The following is a 16,730-nucleotide window of genomic DNA, read 5'->3' as shown; positions in this document are numbered from 1 at the left end:
TTTTAACAATAATATATGAAGTATTTGATTTCAAATCATGTCTGATGTCATAAACAAGATTTGGGGTTGTTCTGAAGAACAAGCTTTGGTTCTTTCATGCAACAATTTGACCCTTTCTGTGTATCTTTGTACAATTTCTCTACTTTTTATTGCTTTTCTGCTCGTTTTTATTGTTTGTGGAATGAAACGTTGAAACATGCAGTACATCTTATTGACATATTGACCGTGCGCGTGTGTGCGGGCCCGTCGCGGTAAACAAGCTCTTATCTTCTCCCGATTATATCGTCTGTCAGCAAAGGTTTGGTGTTAAAATGGATTTCTGTCCAGTGTGTTTAAAAGGTGTGTGTGTGTGTCCATGTGTGTGCTATATACTGTATGTGTGTATACAGATGCTATCTCGCTAATGGAATTTAGACTTTTCTCAGTGTGAAAGGACGTTTTCTTGTCCCACCAATTCACCTCTTGACGGTTTTAACGAGCTAAGTGGGGCGTTTACTCGGTGAAAGTGCAGTCGATTGAAAAAGCAGTGAACGTGAAGCTTCATTGGTTCCGAAATCTTCTCGCGTCACCCCCGTTTAACGTAAAACTTAAAATAGCTAATGAAAGTCTATTAGCTGAATGCTACTATGTCATTTGAAAAGAAACTGACTGGCTAACGCAAACTAGCATAGACGTTACGGTACTTCTAAATTTTAAAATATTCAGTTTGACACAGTTTAGTAAAAGTTGAGCAACTTTGTAAATTAAGAACTCGCACAATTTTCAAGGTACTTAAAACGTACGTGAAATCTAAATAGCTAATGAAAATATATTAGCTTAATGCTACTATACAATGTGAAAAGGCATTGACTGGCTAACGCAAAACTAGCATAGACGTTACAGTACTTCTAAACTTCAAAACAACTCCAAATTCAGAGCTCACACAACATTCAAGGTACTTTTGTGTTATTTAGTTGAAGTCATGGGAGATTAATTTAACTGTAGCGTCGAAAAAACAAGAGATGTAAGCAAACTTAATTGACCCATTTGCATTGCGCTTCATCTTCATCATGCTGTTTACTCTCAATGCTTCTCAGTTCCCCGAATTTGGCTCAAAGACTTCAAACCACAACAGAGGCTTTCCTTCATTTATTTAAATCAAGCGGAATGTCCTTTTAAAAAACAAACTCCTGACGGTTGCTAGGGAGCATTGTTCCTTGGTTCTTATCGAAGCGGCAGAATCTGACAGGCCGAGCGAGACCTCTCCTGCTGGGCGCTGGTGCAAATTAGCCCCGGCGCTATCTGGGTCGCGCCTCTTGTCTCACCTCCGCCGGGGAGAACCGAGAAATCACACATACTGCAAGCAAGGCGTGTGGCACATGCAAGCTGGTGACGGATCTATCTCGGTTAAGTCTAAACTAAAAATTAAAGAGCCAACAATTTCGGTTTTGACAACAGAAGAAACAATCTGGATATACCCAGGTGACATTTTCTGCTTTTACATAAAAATCACTTCCCACAGTAGTGAGGGGGGAAAAAAAAAATCTGAACAGATGCGTCATCTTTAAACAAAACCCAATGAAACTCAAAACTCTTTCCATGAATAAAAATGAAGGCGCGCACAGCGAGTGAACTCGCAAAAAAAAATCAAGCCAAACTTTGGTTTGTGACTTTTGAACGCTGTTGACATTTGAATGCGTGCGGTTGTTGACTTGCTGAACACGTTTGCTGCTTATCACTTATTTCTCTTGCTTGACATTTTTATGTTTATTTTTGCGCTTTGCCTCCAGGCTGCTTTTGGCTCGTGCGTCACCGAATGAGTTTAAATTGTATTTAAATGTTTGTGATGTTTGACATTTATTATTTGTGTCTGTTTGCAGGCCTCATTAGCTTTTTCCATTTATTTGTCTTATCAAAGTGCATTAATTCAGACTTCATTTCCTGTTGAGGCTACTAGCTGCTTTTATTACATTTTGGTACGTGCATTTCAAAATCAGCGATGTGGGCACTTTATATAAAAAATGTCTGCATTTGGTTTGATGTAACACACTTTTGCTCACTCAAAACATGCATTAAATTAAGTCCACCCGGCACACATCAGATGGCATACAAAATAACTTTTTATTTTTTTTTATTTTACTTCATTCACTCTTGCCCACTGAGAACTTGTCAAATCTTGTAAGAAACTCTGTAAAATCCCACAGGACCTGTCCTAAATCCCATGAGACAGGCTAAATCTCACGAGATTACAGCTAAATCACACGAGACCAAATCCCACGAGATTTCTAAATCTCACGAGATTTCTAAATCCCACGAGACTTCCGCTAAATCTCACAAGACTTCTGCAAAATCCCATGAGACTTCAGCTAAATCTCACGAGACTTCAGCTAAATCCCACAAGACTTCAGCTAAATTTCACGAGACTTCAGCTAAATCTCACGAGATTTCAGCCAAATCTCACGAGATAACCCCAAATCTTAAGTCTTTTGCTCTCATTTTAAAATCCACTTGCAACGCGTCTTTTTTAACGACAATTAATGTCCTAAAATAAATATGTGGGTATTGCCTACCTGATAAGACACACAAAATGAGCAGTTTCACTAAGCAGCCGGTTTGTTCAAGGTCTTAGTGATGCTGACAAACTCTTGTGATCAGCTCAGCGCGTTGCTATGTTGACTCATAGCAACCGGGGATTTTCTACGGTGCTCGATTTATTTTTCCAACCTTTGGAGCAAACTCCAACACGACACAAAAGCCTCCAATAAAAGCGGCGATACGCATAATCATACAGATTGATTCGACTAAGTGCTGGGTGTTTTTTCCACAGGGTTTACAGGTGAAGGCTGACTACGTCCCCCTGCTGCAGTCCTTGGCAATGTACGGCTGGAGACTCACTTGTGTGCTGCCAACGCCCGTCATCAAGACCAACAGGTAATCGGCCATTCGCCATTTTTGGGGGGAAATTCAGAAACCAAGCTAGCCTCACTTAGAAATGCACATGCTTGAAAAGATACAGGAAGTCGGCCATTTTGTTTTGAAGTGACTATTGTTGGGTTGTTTTGGCCGTTGCTACCAAATTTCTACTGTGTATTCTGGAACGATGTGTAATAATAATTGCCCAGCACACAAAACTCTTTGCAAGTTATCTCCTTTCACACTTGTTTGTGGCTACGCTGACACATCTCTCCATCGTTTGGCCTAGATTGTATGAAGTGGAACACAGCTAGCACGCACACCTTGTCACGACTTGCGGTTCAAACAAACTTCCTGCTCGAAAGACGTTGACCTGAATCTGCTTCCCCGCAACTTAAATAAAAGCCGAGCAGCCGTCACAGGAAAATCTCATAACGTTCTCTCGGCTAAGCTCGAACCGACAATGCTGGTGGCGACGACAGGAAGGAGGAACTTGGCGAGATCAACATGTGTGGAAAGCTTCTTGTCTTAGATGACAAATTGCTAGAAATGACCAAAAAAAAAAAAGCTTTCACAACCGACTCATCGTATCACAGAACCCCCACCCCGTTTACACGGCGCAACACAACGGCGCTAATTAATCAAGCCGGCCTAGATAGCGCACAACAAGCAGCTTATTTCTCACCCAGCCCGCAAACAGTTTTGATGATACATTTCACTCCGATACTCATTAGGCTCGTCTATTCGCCCGCTGGATGAAACAACGTGTCTGCAAACGGGTTCCGGCGTGGTTGTTTTTGTCTCATCTGAAATGGATGCTAGCCGACGTTCGGCTGGCGTCTCCGCGCAACATTAACCCCGATGCTCATCTTGCTGCATTCAATTAGTGTAGCTGGTGATTACATTTTGGAGCCATTAAGTCATTTCTCATTGTTCGCCGATAAAAAAAAAAAAAACCCGCATAAAAGTCTTGTTCGATTGATGATTGCACATGAAAATCAAAGCTCATTATGACGAGAAAGATCAAGTATTGGACCTAATGTCAGTTCAACCCAGTGAGGTTTTAGATAATCAAATTATTTATATTTTTTTTAAGCCTCCAGGTCCATTCAGTCGTGAGTAGACGTGAAGTCTTAATAGCTCGGCGACAGTGTGTGCCACAAAGGCCTGTCATTTCCTCAACAGGCTGGACTGAAGTTTCAGCTGGGAAAGCGTTCTTTTTTTTTTCCGCCTTTGATTCCCCCCATCAAGCCCGTCCGGCGTTCTCGACAGCCGAGAAAATAGCTCACGCAGACGTCTCGAGCAGGCCCGCTAATGGAAAAAAATGTTTTTGTGAGGCTTTTTGGGTGGTTTATATAAGGAGTCTTGCATCTATTTCATGTCGCGAAAAGGGAAGATTTGCAGCGGGGGCTTTTTAATGTTGCCGAGCCCGTCATCGAGCTCTTATTCGTGGGCGACGTTGGACGGGCTTCGTTTTTAGCCCAAAACAGCAGGATGGAACATGAAAGCCACAAAGCAGACGCAAACAAGAAAGCTGTCAGCGTCAGCCCCAAGCGGACGATTTATACAAAAACAAAACGGGGCCGACGTCTCGTTAATGAGAGCGGCGTGAAGAAGGAATGAAAGGAGCGGGATCATAAAGAGGCGCCGACCCAAAACGTGACACGGGCCTATGTTGTGAAAGCCCGAGAAGCTTTTGTTAGGTGCGGAAAAACAGTCGCTGAAAGATAAATCGCAAAGTGCGTCGCCGACGTCAAAGCGGCGCTGACAAATTACGAAACTAAGAGCTTATCAAGAGTCTGAAATTTGTTTTTGAAGATCATCATCCAGATCATGTCTTGTTCTCTGCAGTGATGGCAGTCTGGCGACCAAGCAGATTGTATTTCTGCAGCGACCAGTCCTGAGCCGGAAGCAGAAGGAATCCAAGGTACACGTTGCTCTCATTGTTTTCAAATGGCCGCTTCCACGCAGATGTTTTCCTTTTTACGCTAAACACAATGGCCTCTCTGTGAGCGTTATGGTGGGCGAAATGTTTACAGAAGTCGAACTGGACATTTTTTGGAGATGACCTCTGAATAGTCGTGATAACCTCTTTGCGTGAAATGACATAGGCCAAAGATTTAGGAGATAACTCAAGTCCAACACATTTCCCTTGACAGCCACTTTTGGCCACGGACCTCATCAGTCAGATGTTTGGATTTTATGTATTATGATGAACACTAATCCCAAACTTTCCATGTTCCAGAAACTGATCTTCAAACCTCGTGGTAAGGCCAACAAAAATGGCATCAAAAACAAAGAGAAGAAGACAAAACCCAAATCGGAAAAAGACATTTCCGATCGTAAGGAAAATGGCGAGAAACCAAATGAGCAAGATGAAAAGATTGAAGACCAGAACGCTGTCAAGGTTGAAACTGTTCAAACAAAGGAAGAAGCGGAAGTCGTAGAAGAGATGGAAAAGGAAACCTTTGAACTTGACGAGGAGGGATTGGCAGAGTCTCCGGAGAGGACAGACGTCCAAGAAGTCACAGAAACTGCGGCTGATAAAAAAGACGACCAGATCGTGGACGAGCAAGAAGTTGAAGTTTCAGTGGAAAATGGCCTAGAAACGGACGAAGATAAAAATGACGATGAACCAGACCAGAACCAATGTATGATTGAAGAATCAGTTGGCCTGGACCTCAAAGACAAGGGTACGGTGGCAGATTCACAGATCCCGAATGAAATCCTCCAAGAGTAGCCCAGAATTTGAAAAGCCCTACCTCGAAAACCTCAAGACAGGGTTCACACCAAACATTATCGGGACTTGGAGCACCATCGACTTTGAAATCTACCATCTTTCATCTACCGACTGCTGTATAACCACACCTTGTGAATGTACTACGTATCCTGAAGGAAGCAAATGAAGATGCTCGGACTAGACTTGGATCGAGAGCTTGCAGTCTATTAGCTGGCCGGCGCCTTTTAATGGCCAGACTGATATCCGCGGGAAAAGTTATTTTTGGACTCTTGTTGATCTAGGTGACGAACTTAAAGTCTAAAGACCACTGGCCAACCTCCGTCATACTGCTGACTGCCTAAGGACAGAAAAGACTTTTGATTCATTCAACTCTACGGGATCTGAAGTGTTAGCCTTGGCTAACACTGGGAGTGGGATTCCTTTGCGACAGGCAATCCAAAGTTAGCGACACAATGTTGACGGCTACGCTCACCTCGCATACAGAATGTTCCGAACAAGCGGATGTGAAATTCACGGGACCATAATGTAGCTTTTATCTATCGTATCGTAAACAACGTATGCTATGAAACTCGACTTCTGTAGCCGTGTCTCTTGCTATACTGAGGATTTGACAAATAAATTTCACTTGACAGCAGCCTTTGATAAAAAAAAAAAAAAAAAATGCACTTTTCTGAAAAGTCCATTCATGCCAGGGAATGAATTGAGAAAATGGTGCCTGTGGCGCGTAAAACGAAATGAACTGACTCGTTTGAAAGTAATAGCGGTTAGCATGGCTCTTACCTGCGGCTATTAAAGCGCTCCTCAGCGGGTGTTGTTTAGAACAGTGAGCGAGTCGTGAGATGCCGTTGCTTGCCTAAAGGCCGGACGGCGGGTGGGTCGCTAAGGTGAGCGGCGACCACATCCGCTACACGAATCGCCCGTTAGCTCGCTAATGGTTTTTGTCAGTAGGGCATCTGTCAGGAATTGTGCATTTCTTACAAAAGGAGACTGAGGGATTCGTTTAGCCACAGCGGTATTGACAATAATGTCGAGCCCAGGTACCTTAGCAAATAGCTTTTGAGATTTCACACAATTCACACTTTGACGTGAACGGAATGATTTTTTCTGGTTTGATTGTTTTGCTGTTTAAATGTTATAATTACACCCAACGAGACGCCGTGTTTTGTGCTGTCCATGTGTTGTCTGGTGCTGTTTTTGTGTAGAGCGGAAAACACACGAGACCAGCTTAGCCTTAATTAGCCAAATTCTCGATTCTTTTTTTTATAAGTTGCCTCTTAAACGACTTTCCACAAAAATATTTTGCTAGTGAGGCGCCTGCCTATCCTATTGAGGCTTCAAGCTACCTCCCGAGGGTTTCTTGGTTTTAAGCTTGATGTCGACACCCTTCCCGATGGCAAAATGTGAGGTCATACTTAATGGCAGCCCAGGTTCAAAGGTCACATTTGGCCGCCGGATTGATTTTTCCAGAGGATAGAAGCACTCTTAATTGTGTTCCAAGATGTGAGGAACATTCTCTCACTGGCTTTTGGCTGCTCCTGGGCTTTCATTGAATGTTTCATTTCGTGCTTTACAATGATTTATGCAAATGGCATCGCGCTTGGGCGCCACAGAGCTCATGTAGATTTTTTTTTTTTTTTTACAGGGGTTACTTGGTTTACATATGGTTGGGAATAAAAAAAAAACAGACAGTGACGATATCAAGGTTTTGCGATACTGTATCGTGACGATACTATACGTTGCCGATCGACCATAAAAATATGCGAGTGCTAACATGCTAACACTTAACTGTTCATTGGTGACAACGGATGTTACGAACGGGACACGATGTTTTTTTTTCATTACGGTCAACAATCCGTACGTCATGCTAGTGAATATCGATTCGGTGTTTGGTGGTAGACGTTTTGTCACGTCATACCAGAAGTTGTCGATTCTGCCTTGAGGCGTTTATTTTCATCGTTAGAAGGAATTTAATTTCATAAATGTCACCCGCTTGTTTTTTCCTGGCTATTTTAAACATGGCAATCAGCAACACCCTTGACCTGCCCTCCCCTCAGTGACATCATCAAGGTCACATGATAGCACTGTTTGTCTTAACATTCCATTCGGACAGGCGTCGACGGTCGTACCTTGACGAACATTTTGTGGGTAGTAGTGTTTTATTTGTTTTGTCAGAGACATTTGAAATTTTCAACATTCCAGCTGCCTGTTTTTGTGTGTAAAAAAAATGCCAGTGATGGTGTCAAAGTATTCTTTATCTGTGTGCTGTCCCGTCCATCGACGTTGTTATTGTTAGCCGCCGCTACTGCATCTGTACAATTTGTACATTATAAAAGTATTTATATTTAATGTCCACATGTGTGCTTCTTGACTGGGTTCTTAAACAACGCCATTGTCAGCAAAAAATTTGGTTTTTATAAATTATAAAAAAAATCCTAAAAATGTTTTTTTCAAACAGATTACACAATAAAATAACTACTGATGAATATCACATTCCCTACTCTCATGTCTTAACGAAATTATCACATTAGCACTCGAAGCCATGTTTTGTTGATGACATCATTAAACGTCATTAAATGTGCATTTGGGCTACTATTTGGCTCACCGTGGTAAAAGGTCAAAAGTTTGCATCCAACACTGATGGGATATTTGCGCCGCTGTTGCACCGCAACACGGCACCCAAGGGCCACATTACACAAACACACACATGTATAAACACACAAATGTAGCTTGTGAAAGTGCAGCAAGAAGGACAAATGAAAGCGGGGGACACATGAGAAGCTTTTGCTTCTGTATGGACGTGGAAATCCTAATCATGCCACAAGGCCCCCGCTCGGCCCTCGCAGGTCAATATTTCAGCCCCGATAATAACACGGCTCGGCGTTATGAAGGGCCCGCAAGGCCAACTCAATCCATACTGCCTAAGACTAAAAGATCATTAAGAGCAAACCCCAAACACCAAAGCACTCTCCTGTCTGCATTGATTGATTGCTAATTGAAGACATTGATGAGTCCATCACACACACGGAGACATCATCAAAGGTTTGCATGTCTATTATGTATGAGCTACAGGACTCCATTGAATACAACTCGGCTGAATAATTTGCACAAATGTTTTTTTTTGTTTTTTTTCTCAAAAGGCTTTTCGTGTCTAATCGAAGAAGGATAATTGACACTGAGGAATAAAAACACTAAAAATGGGCAATTTGCTGCTCCTTAATAAAGTGTTTAAATTAGACAGCGTATGTCTGACTGGTTGTGGTTCTCAGTCTTCCTCAATGCTACACTGCCCTCTAGTGGAGGGCAGTGATCCAACATCAAAATAATTACAGTGCTAGAATTTAGAATTTTGGCTTTAATTTGAACGGAAAAAATGCTTTTAAGAGAGGGGGGAAATAAATTATATATCAAAAAAATAAAGATCCCTCAATATAAGATTATTTTGAGCTTTTCAGGGTGGACTCGTGAGTTGGGGGTGGTTTTTGAGACCCTTAAAATGCATACATTATATGAATAAAATGTCAAATTTTGTATTTTTGCCACTTTGCAATCCGCCATGGTACCTGCGCCACTGTCAGGAAGTTACTTCTGCACACTCTCTGCTCAACTTTGAATATATTCAGCTTGATGTGGCGTAATGAGGTCACATGGTGATGATATGTAAATGTGATGTCAATATGGCGGTAGAAGAGGAACATTAGAGACATGACACAGAGCTATATGACATCATCACTCACTTTACAGGAGCTGCTGGCAGGGACAACTCCAGAAAAAAAAAAGCATTTTATGTTAAAATCAAATAAAAGTACTTCATCGGTCCCCTGCCACGCTTTATATTTTTAAGTGCTGCCGACGGTGGATTTGTTATATTCATTTGTGTCTGCCATGAAAGGAAAATGGCTGCAGAGCAGGTTAGTAAGAAATTAAGACCCTAACTCTTGTTTAGACACGCACTACAAATTAACTAAATTTTGCTAATGGCGGCTGTCAGAACCCCCCTTACAGGGTGCAGGCCAAAGTCATCACGTCGTCAGAGGAGGAGGCCGTCGCCGTGCTCTCCTCGCTGTACGACGCCGGCAAACACCTGAGGGTCCTCCACTCGCCCGCCTCCGACTACCACATTATGGAGTTCCTGGGGGAAGGCACCTTCGGCGACGTGGTTAAATGTTTGAAGACGGCCACTAGGGAGGAAGTCGCCGTCAAGATCTTCAAGCAAATGGACGCTCTGGACTTATTTAAGAAGGAGGTGCCTGACACGAGGCCCCGTCAGCTACTTTGATGATTTGATCCGATTTAAATATCTTTTTCAGGCCCGGGTGTTGAAAACCTTAATGGATTTCGACACGGACAAAGTCAACCTGATCCAGTGCAAGAGCATCTTTGTGGACAGAGTCTACATGTGTCTCGAGTTTGAGATGTTGGACATCAACTTATTGGACTTCATGAACAGCCGACCCACCAAGTGCCTTCTGGTCAAGGAGATCCGACCCATTCTGCATCAGGTACGGTTTACCTTCGTCTAAAGTGGTAAAATACAATATGCCTATATTTTGCATCCTCCAACGGCTAACAAAGGTAAAGAGGAGTTCTTAATTCCAAAACAAAAATCAAAGCAAACATTTGCTCGTGATTTTGCTACATGAAAATGAGAATTTTAATATGACAATCAAGCTGTGACAGGGTAGTTTCCTTTTGTAGCATGATGCTAACACTATGTATAAGCTAGCAAGGGATGCTAATCAATTTAACAGGGTTGTTTCTTTTTGTAGCATGATGCTAACACTATATGTATAAGCTAGCAAGGGATGCTAATAATGTAATGTTTCAACAAGTGACTTTAGTATTTGTTACGTCGCATACATCGGCAGAGCCGGCCTGCTACGTCTTCAAAAGCTAGCAAGCCAGGCGGATGACGCTATCATAATTGAATACCATGTACTCGTGTCTTCAGCTGGCCGTGGGCCTGCATTTTCTGAACAGTATTGGACTTATCCACGCAGACCTGAAGCCCAACAACATCATGTTGGTGGAGCACATCAGCCGGCCGTACAAAGTTAAAATCATCGACTTTGGCTTGGCCCAGCACATCTCGGAGATCCACCAGGGTCAACACTTTCAGAACCGCCGCTACAGGTATTCGTTTTGCCCTCCTAATTTTGTTGAGATACTTGATAACTAGTTGCAGTACGTATTGATTTTTCTTGTTTTCAGGGCGCCAGAGATCATTGTCGGTTTTCCCTACGCGGAGGCCATCGACGTGTGGTCTCTTGGTTGCATTATCGCCGAGTTGTTTCTGGGCTCTCCACTTTTCTACAGCACCTGTGAATACGACATGGCAAGAAAGCACCCGCCACTCCTGAAAACCTTTCTCAATCCTAAGTGGTCCGACATAAGGTCACTTCAATCTCGAATTTTTTTTCCTCCCCACAGTTGAGGAAGATCGAGCATATCCTGGGTCACTTTCCACAAAGACTACTCAACATTGGAGTCAACACTATGTATTTTTACAAGAGGGAGAGAGGCTTCCAGTCATTTCAGTGGAGACTAAAGGTAGAAAGTAAATCGGGTGCATTTGTAAACTTCCGATTAGCTACTAGCTAGCAACAACCTCAGATTTTTAGCGGCGAACGGAATTTAGCATCACTTTGATTCTGACAGTTTTGTATCACCTCTCCCTAGACGACCAACGAATATGGCTACGTGGCTTGCACCAACAATTTTATCAACTCTCTGGATGACCTTTGTAAGGTATCAAGCTTTGTTGTTTATCGTACCCGCAAAAAAAAAGAACTAAGAATGAGAAATGGCATTTTTGTGACTGCTGCTGCCAAGGCGAAAATGCCAAACAGAATAAAAAAATTGGAACTACCGGGAAATTCACAATCTGTGACCTTACAAAAAGTGATTCTTTATATGTCTTGGTATTAAAGCTTGCAGTGTGTTCCGGTCCAGGTCAGACAAGTGGTCCACCTGTCAAATGAGGACACCACAGCAGAAATCCAAGACCAAGAGATCTTTGTGGATTTGCTGAAGCAGCTGCTAAGACCCGACGCCGGCCAGCGACCGACCCCCAATCAAATTCTCCAGCACGCCTTCGTCACTATGGATGACCTTGGGCTCAACCACGCCGACACCTTCTAGTAGGTTCACGTCGAGGAACTGTAGAAGCCGCTTGAGTAGATTAAACGCCTCATTTCTTCTGTTCAAGCTTGAAACTGAGCTGCGAAATGATGCAGGCCTGTCAGAATCCAAATTCGGGAACTTGGGCTTCACACGATGAGACTGCGAGCGCTCGTCCCACTTGGCATATCCACCGGGAACATCCCGACATCGTGGGCATATCGTCACACATCACGAGTGGCCTCAATCTGGACACGCTCAATTTGGATCCGCAACTGAGCCTCGCGAATCAGCTCCGTTCAGTTTGCCTCCACAAGTCACCGCTTCAGGAAAACAGGCACATGGCAGGGTAAGCTAGTTAGCCGAAACCGCCGGCTTAATAAAAACTACCGATTAATCGGTCACATTTTTCAGAGAACCACAACAGAAGGAAGATCAGGAGCAACGAGGTACGTTTGAGCTCGCTGCTGGAATGAAGCTACGATGATATCACTTGTGACCTTCCGACAGGGTCTTCCGTCATGATGACCAGTAAATCGGCTAAATCTGAGCCTCCGCCACAAAACAGCAATCAGTCAGTTCTGGACTTTTTTTTGGGGGGGGGGGGGGTCTAGATTTTTTTGAACAGGTCTGAAGTTTACAAGTGTTTTTCTTTGAACAGAGTGCCTAAAAGTACCAACCGAGATGGTGACCAAACACCAAAGAGTAAGTCACACTATGAATTTTTTATTTTTGTATCAAATTTGATGCCAGCGCAAATGTTGGTTGACATAATTTTTGTGTCTTCAGCCATCTGCCTGCATTTTCTAAACAGATTGGGACTGTTTTAAACAGTCTTGAACAACACGTCGTCCCTTTTTTCCCCCAGAAATCCCCAACGGCTTTACTGACCCTGAGACGATCAGGATGGCCACCGCCGGGTCTTCGACGGCAAGGAGCATCAAGTAAGTTTGTGTTCAAAATTATTTTTTAACACGTTTGTGTGTCATTCATCTTTGGTGTTTTTACTGATCGAGCACCAAGAGGAGGAAATGGAAAACCAATCCGGGCGCCATCCGCACAACACAAGGTAAGTGAACTACTGTAAGAATAACGACAATAAAAACAATTTTTTGTGTTTGTGTTGTCGTAGGAAAAGGAAAATTGAAAAGAAGAAGGAGACCCACACCGAGCAGAATAAGGTCAGTGTGACGTCACGCTTTTTTTATACTGATACATTGCGATCAATATGTTGCCATTGGTGCTCAGGGAGTCGCCAATAACAAAGAAGAGAAAAATGAATCCCAAAGAACCCCCAACAACGGAAAGTAGTCATGAGTCTACGGCTAAACCAGCAGAGCCCAGTGTGTAAGTATTTGAGACTGACTGACACTGTTGTATTTTTTTAATGTCTAAATAAAATTAAAAAATATAAATAAAAAATAATAAAACATCTAAATATTATCCACTATTATATTTTTGCAGAAAAACAAAAACTAGAGGCGCCCTGGCGAAACGTAGTAAGTCACTCCGCGCAATATTGGTTTAACGAGCGAATTGCGTAATCAGTCTGCGTAACAGCATCTTGCCTCTCCTGACGTCTTCCCCCACCAAGAAATTCCAAAGCGCAAAAGGACACGGAACACTTACTCGGCCCGGAGAAGGAGAAATCAATCTGCGGGGAAATTGAAGGCAGCGAACACCAGAGAATGGAACAACCAAAGTCAATCCCCCTCCGAAATTACAAAGCGCAGTGGGTAGGTTACAGGGTGACGTCATAGCCTGTACTTTTTTTTTTCCTCTCATCAAAATGATTAGCAGCGCTAAAGCACCATCATCTTTACAACAGTGTGGGCAATGACAACACCAAAAAACACAAAGATAAGACGTGACGGTGTCAACGATCAAAACGTGAGATTTTTTTATTTGATTTATAAGATTATCTTTTATTCCTTAGCAATGTCAACAAGTCTTTATCCTTCTTTGGGTAGACCTTCCTAAAAACAAGAGGACCTGGTCCAGCAGAACCGCCAAACCTAGCGAGGCAACCAAAGCTAACCCCGACTGAAGAAGGGCACGGTATTCTAGTGCATTAAATACTCGATACCGAAAGCTTATGACATTTTTTTTTTTTTACTTTCAGATCTGTTGATTGCCCTGACGGTGTCTCAGCAGACTGATAAATTCTCGGTGGCAGTCCAGGTATGACATCTCACAATTTAAATTTTTGACAAACTTAACTTCAAATTAACGTCTTTGCTTAGTCTGTTCAGGTTTAAAGGAATGCGAGGAATCTTCAAATGATACAGATGCGAAAGAAAAAAGGTACAAACTACTCTAAAGCAACCATAATGTTGCCCCATTTGTGTTGCATTCGCAGACCGTCGTAAAACAAACCACTTACGGATCAAGAGTGAGCAGACATTAACATAGTCATAAAACACATACTTGTAAACAAAACTACAGATCAACAATCAAGGAAAAAGACATTTATCTGAACCAGCGAGAAGTGAGCAACTCCAAAAACAAAACATAGTCTTAAAACTCAACACGTACATACATAACAAAGCAGCCTTGAGCTCAGGCCAGCAACAAAATGGCGGGAAGGCATAAAAAATTGAACTTACTTTTAGATGACTTGAGGCTTCGTTCCATTTTATTAACAAGGTCCATTTGCTCCCTTTAGGGGTTCCATGCGTCCAGCCACAAGTTTGTAATTTCAAAACATCTAATAATGTTTAAACTGCAAGGAGTCTTCAAATGATACAGATGCTGAAGAAAAAGGGTACAAATTACTTAAAAGCAAACAATGTTGCTCCATTTGTGTTGCATTCGCAGACCGTCGTAAAACAACAGCCCAGCAACAAAATGGCGGGAAGGCATAAAAGATTGAACTTACTTTTAGATGACTTGAGGCTTCGTTCCACTTTCTTAACAAGGTCCATTTGCTCCCTTTAGGGGTTCCATGCCTCCGGCCACAAGTTTTTAATTTCAAAGTATCTAATAATGTTCAAACTGCGAGAAGTCTTCAAATGATACAGATGTTAAAAAGAAAGGGTGCAAACTACTTTAAAGCAAACATAATGTTGCTCCATTTGTGTTGCATTCGTAGACTGTCGTAAAACAAACTGCTTACAGACCAAAAGTATGTGTCATAAAACACATACTTGTAAACAAAACTACAGATCAACAATCAAGGAAAAACTCTTTTATTAGAACCAGCGACAAATTAGCAACTCCAAAAACAAAACAGTCTTAAAACTCAACACGTACATATATAACACAGCAGGCTTGACCTCAGGCCTGCAACAAAATGGCGGGAAGGCATAAAAGATTTAACTTACTTTTAGATGACTTGAGGCTTCATTCCATTTTATTAACAAGGTCCATTTGCTCCCTTTAGGTGTTCCATGTGTCCGGCCACAAGTTTGTAATTTCAAATTATCTAATAATGTTTAAACTGCAAGGAGTCTTCAAATGATACAGATGCTGAAGAAAAAGGGTACAAACTAAAGTAAACAATGTTGCTCCATTTGTGTTGCATTCGCAGACTGTCGTAAAACAAACTGCTTACAGACCAAGTGTCATAAAACACATACTTGTAAACAAAACTACAGATCAACAATTAAGGAAAAACACTTTTATCTGAACCAGCGACAAATTAGCAACTCCAAAAACAAAACATAGCATTAAAATTCAACACGTACATACATAACACAACAGCCTTGAGGTCAGGCCAGCAACAAAATGGCGGGAAGGCATAAAAGAGTTGTTTAACTTACTTTTAGATGACTTGAGGCTTCGTTACATTTTCTTAACAAGGTCCATTTGCTCCCTTTCGGGGTTCCATGCGTCCGGCCACAAGTTTGTAATTTCTAAATAGATAATAATGTTTAAACTCGTAAAAAAAACAAAACAAAACAAAAACAAAAAATAGCCCGCAGTCGCCGTCCATCAAACTTCCTCCTTACCTGCGCACCGGTTCTCATTAACTGAGCTCGTTCACGAGCCTGCGCGCGCACAGCGTGCTGGCTTGAACACAAATTGGCCAGTAGGTGGCACAATTGGTCCTTTAAAAAAATAGTTATATTTAAACAAATATTGCTCCAACAGGCAATCTAACACTAACTGCTACGTAAATACTGTATATCTGCATACGACATATATAAAATGAAACTACAGGAGTATTTTTTTTGACATTTAGACAGAAATTGTATTGATCAATTCAGGACATATTATATCATACGATTTTTATTTTAGAATTGCAAGATATTAAAATAAAAGAAAATATTGCTCAAATGAGCAAATTGTTTTAAATTAAAATGTAACATTATAACATTCAGAAAATACTTGTTTTCTTCCTCGTTTCTCAGGATAGCCAATCAGCAACGAGCAATGACCAGCCATGGCTTCCGACACGCAGTACCGTCGAGTACCGGCAGATGTCAGTAAAAGACAAGGATTTACTCACACTTGCTCATTAAACGTATGTGCTGTTCCGCTGGTGCGGATTAAATTTGTTTGTAGTTTTATTAATTTAGTTTAAATGGTGAGTTTCAAACATTACATGTGATATGGGTCAATTTGATATTTTATTTGAATTTATTGATAGTGTTGGTGATTATGTTTCCAGAGATGGCACAAGTAAATAGATGAGGGTGGATGATGTAGTTTGAAGTCTGGCGACAGACATCAGCAGTAGACATCTGAGGAAAGGAAGCAAGAAACCAAAATAGAAGCTTTCCATCTTTCTGACATCTGATAACAAAACTAGTTTGGAAATGAATTTTAGGATTTCAAATCCGTCTAGCGCCATCATTTGTCAAAAGTGCTGACACCGCAACTTTGCAGGCCGAGAGCCCTCCCCCAAACCAAATGATGTTTATCCACCCTTGCTACTCTCAGCTTGACCTCTACAACAACAAGAAATGATGATGGTGATGATTGACAAGCTATTGAAAAGTTCTCAGCAGCGGAAGATTGTTTTGAAAGCAAACATTGT

General features: G+C 41.9%; 3 protein-coding genes and 1 long non-coding RNA gene across 9 annotated transcripts in view; 2 read left to right on the top strand and 2 right to left on the bottom strand.

The window, feature by feature from the left end:
* rftn1b (raftlin, lipid raft linker 1b) overlaps window positions 1-7,978 on the top strand; it is a 38,253-nt gene extending 30,275 nt beyond the window's left edge. Inside the window, exons 8-10 of the mRNA XM_088387331.1 lie at window positions 2,807-2,910; window positions 4,744-4,819; window positions 5,138-7,978. Of these exons, the coding sequence (XP_088243457.1) occupies window positions 2,807-2,910; window positions 4,744-4,819; window positions 5,138-5,632 (675 nt within the window). The 3' untranslated portion in view covers window positions 5,633-7,978. The remainder of the gene's footprint in view (window positions 1-2,806; window positions 2,911-4,743; window positions 4,820-5,137) is intronic.
* plcl2 (phospholipase C like 2) overlaps window positions 1-15,807 on the bottom strand; it is a 61,620-nt gene extending 45,813 nt beyond the window's left edge. Inside the window, exons 1-4 of one of the 2 annotated variants that reach the window (XM_088388415.1) lie at window positions 15,511-15,807; window positions 15,073-15,217; window positions 14,628-14,754; window positions 14,356-14,500 (exon numbers count right to left, since the gene is read on the bottom strand). The gene's annotated coding sequence lies outside the window, so the exon portion shown is untranslated. Of the gene's footprint in view, window positions 1-14,355; window positions 14,501-14,627; window positions 15,218-15,510 lie in introns of both variants that reach the window. The other variant, XM_088388414.1, reaches the window with a different exon arrangement.
* LOC148391686 (homeodomain-interacting protein kinase 3-like) lies at window positions 9,357-16,244 on the top strand. 5 transcript variants are annotated; one of them, XM_088388418.1, is made up of 24 exons: window positions 9,363-9,540; window positions 9,621-9,875; window positions 9,940-10,131; window positions 10,581-10,762; window positions 10,841-10,964; window positions 11,060-11,179; window positions 11,309-11,377; window positions 11,582-11,769; window positions 11,838-12,098; window positions 12,164-12,198; window positions 12,260-12,323; window positions 12,411-12,454; window positions 12,618-12,695; window positions 12,762-12,818; window positions 12,882-12,930; window positions 12,998-13,096; window positions 13,214-13,248; window positions 13,344-13,485; window positions 13,578-13,639; window positions 13,720-13,807; window positions 13,872-13,930; window positions 13,993-14,053; window positions 14,415-15,230; window positions 16,102-16,244. In XM_088388418.1, the coding sequence occupies exons 1-19, from the start codon at window positions 9,526-9,528 to the stop codon at window positions 13,618-13,620; spliced, it is 2,052 nt and encodes a 683-aa protein (XP_088244544.1). In that variant the 5' UTR covers window positions 9,363-9,525; the 3' UTR covers window positions 13,621-13,639; window positions 13,720-13,807; window positions 13,872-13,930; window positions 13,993-14,053; window positions 14,415-15,230; window positions 16,102-16,244. The 5 variants fall into 5 exon arrangements, with proteins under 5 accessions (XP_088244547.1, XP_088244546.1, XP_088244544.1 ...); XM_088388417.1 differs by lacking the exon at window positions 14,415-15,230; XM_088388419.1 differs by lacking the exon at window positions 14,415-15,230 and having other exon boundaries at window positions 9,364-9,540; window positions 12,618-12,693; window positions 12,766-12,818.
* Window positions 15,964-16,730, bottom strand: part of LOC148391684 (uncharacterized) — a 28,008-nt gene continuing 27,241 nt past the window's right edge. The window contains exon 11 of the long non-coding RNA XR_015861133.1: window positions 15,964-16,434. This is a non-coding gene — a long non-coding RNA (uncharacterized LOC148391684). The remainder of the gene's footprint in view (window positions 16,435-16,730) is intronic.

This window comes from Syngnathus floridae, chromosome 10 (genome assembly GCF_059516105.1).
Source record: "Syngnathus floridae isolate MCC-2025c chromosome 10, RoL_Sflo_1.0, whole genome shotgun sequence".
In the NCBI taxonomy this organism is placed as follows: Eukaryota; Metazoa; Chordata; class Actinopteri; order Syngnathiformes; family Syngnathidae; genus Syngnathus; species Syngnathus floridae.
Note: the sequence above shows the minus strand (reverse complement) of the source record. Positions and strands in the feature narration are given on the sequence as shown.

Coding starts and splice junctions, on each gene's coding strand:
- LOC148391686 (XM_088388417.1), top strand. Junction 12,324..12,410: donor CCGCCACAAAACAGCAATCA/GTCAGTTCTGGA, acceptor TTCTTTGAACAG/AGTGCCTAAAAGTACCAACC. Junction 12,455..12,617: donor TGGTGACCAAACACCAAAGA/GTAAGTCACACT, acceptor TTTTTCCCCCAG/AAATCCCCAACGGCTTTACT.